The following is a 5,909-nucleotide window of genomic DNA, read 5'->3' on the forward strand; positions in this document are numbered from 1 at the left end:
TGGGTGTACTTAGCTCCATAGCATGTAGGAGCCCCTCCCCCGCTGTGCATGTTCCCTATAGATGGCTTCCCTCTCCTCCCCTTTCATCTTCATTGCATTCCTGCCCCTCCTCCTGCGGGTGGGCGGGACCGGCTTGCTTGATTGACTGCTCTGTGCTTGAGGCGGCGGTAGATAGATGACGTGATGAGTATGTGACTGTATGACATCCAGGCTTACTGGTCGCTCGATGGGGGATTATGGCAAATAGAGACGGCTCCGGGCTCCACGCACAGGGGCCCCCAGCATGCCCGGGGGTCATGGATTTTTCTGCTCGGCTTGTGGCTCCATCATAACGCAGGAATATCTGTGCACACTCCTTCCGCCTCCCCTCTGCCATAGTACAAGAAGACTGACCATAGACATCAGACGGCTGGAGAGTCCACCTGGGGGTGATCTGTGACCTCCGCAGACCCCCCCCACCCCCCGGGCTGAATACTATCTATAGACCTTGCAGCGGCATGTATGGCCAAAGTGAACGATGAGGTTGGTGCCCAATCAGCGTCTCACGTCTATGGCTGGTCTGATCATCGAGTGATAGAATCTGCCTTGTAGAAGGATGTACGTCCGGAACACGGGAAGAACCCGCAAACTCTACATGTGGGACCATTCCCGGTCATAGAGTATAATATAGAGAGTCTGATGGGGGTCATAGAGTATAATATAGAGAGTCTGATGGGGGTCATAGTATAATATAGAGAGTCTGATGGGGGTCATAGAGTATAATATAGAGAGTCCGATGGGGGTCATAGTATAATATAGAGAGTCTTGTGATTGGCTGAGGTCGGGCGAGGAGAAGAGTTCGGGGCAGCAGGTGGACTGTAGTTGGCGGTTCTTACAATTGGCGCTCACCGTTTGGTAGAAGAGCTAACAGTCTAAATAAGATCTTGTCCTGTCCAGGCCACACTCAGACCTCGTGGGTTGGTGCAGATTATGTCATGTGTATATAAAGGCCCCGCCCAGATTCAGTCATGTGACCTGTATATTGGCTGAGGAAATGGAAGCAGGGCTGACGCTGACTCCTCCGGGAGAACCTGTCATACCGCTGGAGGAACTCCGGAAATTGGGGGTTCTGAATGGAGTGGGGGAAGGGTCAGAACCTCTCTCCTTCCGGCACCACTCGCAGCTTCTTCCTTCCCTGCATTGGAATGGGCGGTGTCGGTGACCCCCGGGGGAGTGTCGGTGACCCCCGGGGGAGCGGCCATGTCGGTGACCCCCGGGGGAGCGGTGATGTCACTTCCCTGGTCATGTGATAGTGCTCAGGCCTAGCGATGGTCACATGACCCTAAATACCTCATGCCGGGTATTGGGACGGTTGCAAAGGAGGAGGAAGCGGTGAGCGACCTGAGAAGGTGACGATGTCTCCCCTCCCTTCCAGTCACATGACCGCGCAGGAAGTGAAAGGATCTTCACAATGATTACACATAAACCAATAAGATGCCGACGCAGAGGGGGGACCCTCCTCCCCTCCATCCCAACAATCCTGAATGTCCCCCCCGTGTCCTCCGCAGTGTCGGGGCCGGGAGGTCATGGCAACCTGATATCACCGGGGGATCCGGGTATGACATCATCACTCCGGGTGTGACATCACTCCGCCTACTTAAGGGGAGTGGTCGGGATTGGCTTCATCTTCTTCTATGTGATTCTTACATAGAGGGGTGAGAGTCGGAGGTGGGAGGAGCCCTGAGGCTGAACTCGTGACGCAAGCTGTCTTCCTCCCCCTGAGTGGCCCTAACATTGATCACGGAGCCCCTCCCCCCCCGTGCCGTGGCTCAGCATTATGTGATCGGGGGTGGAGCCGAGGCCGGGAGCTCCTCCCCCAATGTCCTCAATCTGCTGTGTGCACTTTGTTTCCCATCTGCTGTGTGGAAAGGTGACAGGTACTCTTTGCTGCGCCGACTATTCCGCACCTTCTGCATGACGGGGCCCCTTCGGGCCCTCTGAGACCGCGGGCCGCACAGCACTCGTAGACGTGATCGTCGTCCTCCATAGATGGAGTTCTCCCCATTGCAGGAGAGTGTCGCCCCTTCCCCCGGCCAGGACCATCTGTGGCTCCGAGTGTGCCACCCTGTGCAGTACTACCGGGGCCCTTTCCTCGGGGCCCCTCAGCATTAGATCTGTGTGATGGAGAGGACGCCGGTCAGGACCGTGCCTGGATAATAGAGATGGCCGTGTCCCCGGGGCCCCCCAGCGCTGGATCTGTACAGTATGGATGAGGGTGGTCGGGATAGAGCATGGGGTTAATGTTGGTATTGGGCCCCGGGGGCCCCTCGGCGTTAGGTCTGTGCTGTGGAGAGTCATGTGTTTCCTGTGGGGAGGAGACTCTGCACGCCGCCCTCCAGGTCGGTCTCGGTATTGCAGCAACTGAGGCGCACCGCATGTCGGAGCTCCACGGGTCTCGGGGGGATGAGGTGGCGTTGTCACCACTCGGGAGGTTCCCGTATAGCAGGGGTAGCCAAACCTCCGGCCCCCCAACTGGGGGGTGAAACTACAAATCCCATCATGCGTCTCTCTCTCCGGGAGTCACGTCTGTGAGAATCTTGCAATGCCTCCTGGGATTTGTAGTTCCACCTACAGCTGGGGGGCCGGAGGTTTGGCTACCCCTGCTGTATAGTGTCATACGTGTGCCTGGTGGGTGGGGGTCGGCCAGGCTCTGGCGGTGTGTGGTATGTTGTATGTTGTATGATGGTGACACGGGATGTGGACGTGTAATGACCCGACTTCTCTTTCCAGTGGCTCCGGACACCATCAACAACCACGTGAAGACCTGCCGGGAGGAGCAGAAGAATCTGCACTTCTTCGCCCCGGAGTATGGAGGTACGAGGGTCCGTCCGGGGGCCATGCCGCGCGCGCCGTTCCATGTGTAATGCCGCGCGCCGTTCCATGTGTAATGCCGCGCGCCGTGCCATGTGTAATGCCGCGCGCCGTGCCATGTGTAATGCCGCGCGCCGTGCCATGTGTAATGCCGCGCGCCGTGCCATGTGTAATGCCGCGCGCGCGCCGTGCCATGTGTAATGCCGCGCGCGCGCCGTGCCATGTGTAATGCCGTCCAGTCATTCTCTCTCCTTATACACATGCAGTGAGTGGCCCCCCGAGGTGTGGCCACGCTGCATGTTGCGTGTGATCGGGGGCGGCACTGACCGTGTCTGATCTCTCTTCCAGAGGTGACCAATGTGACTACGGCGGTGGACATCTACTCCTTTGGGATGTGTGCGCTGGAGGTGAGACAGACGTGTGCTGGTCTGTATAGATGTCTGCCGGGTGAGGTGACGCAGACACGGCTAATGATTGGGAGGGGGAGGGGCACAGCCTGTGGGGGGAGGAGCTGACGTGATTTGGTTGCTGTGATCTGACTCTGTGTGTCCTGCAGATGGCGGTGTTGGAGATCCAGGGGAACGGAGAGTCGTCCTATGTACCCCAGGAGGCCATAAACAACGCCATCCAGTTCCTGGAGGATCCGCTGCAGAGGGTGAGAGACAGGGGGGCCCCTCATAATGGGCGCAGGGATGGTGGGGGCCCCTCGTAATGGGCGCAGGGATGGTGGGGGCCCCTCGTAATGGGCGCAGGGATGGTGGGGGCCCCTCGTAATGGGCGCAGGGATGGTGGGGGCCCCTCGTAATGGGCGCAGGGATGGTGGGGGCCCCTCGTAATGGGCGCAGGGATGGTGGGGGCCCCTCGTAATGGGCGCAGGGATGGTGGGGGCCCCTCGTAATGGGCGCAGGGATGGTGGGGGCCCCTCGTAATGGGCGCAGGGATGGTGGGGGCCCCTCGTAATGGGCGCAGGGATGGTGGGGGCCCCTCGTAATGGGCGCAGGGATGGTGGGGGCCCCTCGTAATGGGCGCAGGGATGGTGGGGGCCCCTCGTAATGGGCGCAGGGATGGTGGGGGCCCCTCGTAATGGGCGCAGGGATGGTGGGGGCCCCTCGTAATGGGCGCAGGGATGGTGGGGGCCCCTCGTAATGGGCGCAGGGATGGTGGGGGCCCCTCGTAATGGGCGCAGGGATGGTGGGGGCCCCTCGTAATGGGCGCAGGGATGGTGGGGGCCCCTCGTAATGGGCGCAGGGATGGTGGGGGCCCCTCGTAATGGGCGCAGGGATGGTGGGGGCCCCTCGTAATGGGCGCAGGGATGGTGGGGGCCCCTCGTAATGGGCGCAGGGATGGTGGGGGCCCCTCGTAATGGGCGCAGGGATGGTGGGGGCCCCTCGTAATGGGCGCAGGGATGGTGGGGGCCCCTCGTAATGGGCGCAGGGATGGTGGGGGCCCCTCGTAATGGGCGCAGGGATGGTGGGGGCCCCTCGTAATGGGCGCAGGGATGGTGGGGGCCCCTCGTAATGGGCGCAGGGATGGTGGGGGCCCCTCGTAATGGGCGCAGGGATGGTGGGGGCCCCTCGTAATGGGCGCAGGGATGGTGGGGGCCCCTCGTAATGGGCGCAGGGATGGTGGGGGCCCCTCGTAATGGGCGCAGGGATGGTGGGGGCCCCTCGTAATGGGCGCAGGGATGGTGGGGGCCCCTCGTAATGGGCGCAGGGATGGTGGGGGCCCCTCGTAATGGGCGCAGGGATGGTGGGGGCCCCTCGTAATGGGCGCAGGGATGGTGGGGGCCCCTCGTAATGGGCGCAGGGATGGTGGGGGCCCCTCGTAATGGGCGCAGGGATGGTGGGGGCCCCTCGTAATGGGCGCAGGGATGGTGGGGGCCCCTCGTAATGGGCGCAGGGATGGTGGGGGCCCCTCGTAATGGGCGCAGGGATGGTGGGGGCCCCTCGTAATGGGCGCAGGGATGGTGGGGGCCCCTCGTAATGGGCGCAGGGATGGTGGGGGCCCCTCGTAATGGGCGCAGGGATGGTGGGGGCCCCTCGTAATGGGCGCAGGGATGGTGGGGGCCCCTCGTAATGGGCGCAGGGATGGTGGGGGCCCCTCGTAATGGGCGCAGGGATGGTGGGGGCCCCTCGTAATGGGCGCAGGGATGGTGGGGGCCCCTCGTAATGGGCGCAGGGATGGTGGGGGCCCCTCGTAATGGGCGCAGGGATGGTGGGGGCCCCTCGTAATGGGCGCAGGGATGGTGGGGGCCCCTCGTAATGGGCGCAGGGATGGTGGGGGCCCCTCGTAATGGGCGCAGGGATGGTGGGGGCCCCTCGTAATGGGCGCAGGGATGGTGGGGGCCCCTCGTAATGGGCACAGGGATGGTGGGGGCCCCTCGTAATGGGCGCAGGGATGGTGGGGGCCCCTCGTAATGGGCGCAGGGATGGTGGGGGCCCCTCATAATGGGTATATAACTCCCGGCTCCCCGCACAGGAATTCATACAGAAATGTTTGGAGACGGACCCCAGCAAACGGCCGACGGCCCGCGAGCTCCTCTTCCACCAGGCTCTGTTTGAGGTCCCGTCTCTGAAGTTGCTGGCCGCGCATTGCATTGTGGGACATCAGCGTAAGTGACACTTTCATTATAGAACAGGAAATGACCTCCGGCGTGTTGTCATCGGGTGGAGTTCCCCTTTAATGTCGGTCATGTGACTCCTCTCCTCCCGCAGACATGATCCCGGAAAACGCTCTGGAAGAGATGACCAAGAACCGCGATATGAGCGCCGTCATGGCCGAGATCACGTTCAGCGATCAGAATGAGCGGTGAAGCCCTCGGGGGCCACACACGCCGGAACGTTGCTGAGTGTCTTCTCTTCCTCAGATACTCGCAGTCCCCAGCGCTGGAACTGGACAAGTTCCTGGAAGACGTCAGGTACGGGTGGGGGAGGGGATACGACCTGCGCGGTGTGTGCGCTCCATGTACATGTGTGGAGCAGAGGGATGAGCAGGGTGGGGGAGGGGATACATGTCCCGTGTAGGGGTGGGTCTGTATTTGGTCACTGAGGTTTATCCCC

General features: G+C 61.8%; 1 protein-coding gene across 1 annotated transcript in view; it reads right to left on the reverse strand.

The window, feature by feature from the left end:
• Positions 1–478: 478 nt before the first annotated feature.
• LOC108803320 (intraflagellar transport protein 172 homolog) overlaps positions 479–5,909 on the reverse strand; it is a gene marked incomplete at its 5' end in the record, with an annotated part of 31,082 nt that continues 25,651 nt past the window's right edge. Inside the window, one exon of the mRNA XM_018575167.1 lies at positions 479–559. Within this exon, the coding sequence (XP_018430669.1) occupies positions 479–559 (81 nt within the window). The remainder of the gene's footprint in view (positions 560–5,909) is intronic.

The sequence above is a fragment of the Nanorana parkeri genome, unplaced genomic scaffold (genome assembly GCF_000935625.1).
Source record: "Nanorana parkeri isolate BGI_ZX_2015 unplaced genomic scaffold, ASM93562v1 scaffold3600, whole genome shotgun sequence".
Taxonomy (NCBI): Eukaryota; Metazoa; Chordata; class Amphibia; order Anura; family Dicroglossidae; genus Nanorana; species Nanorana parkeri.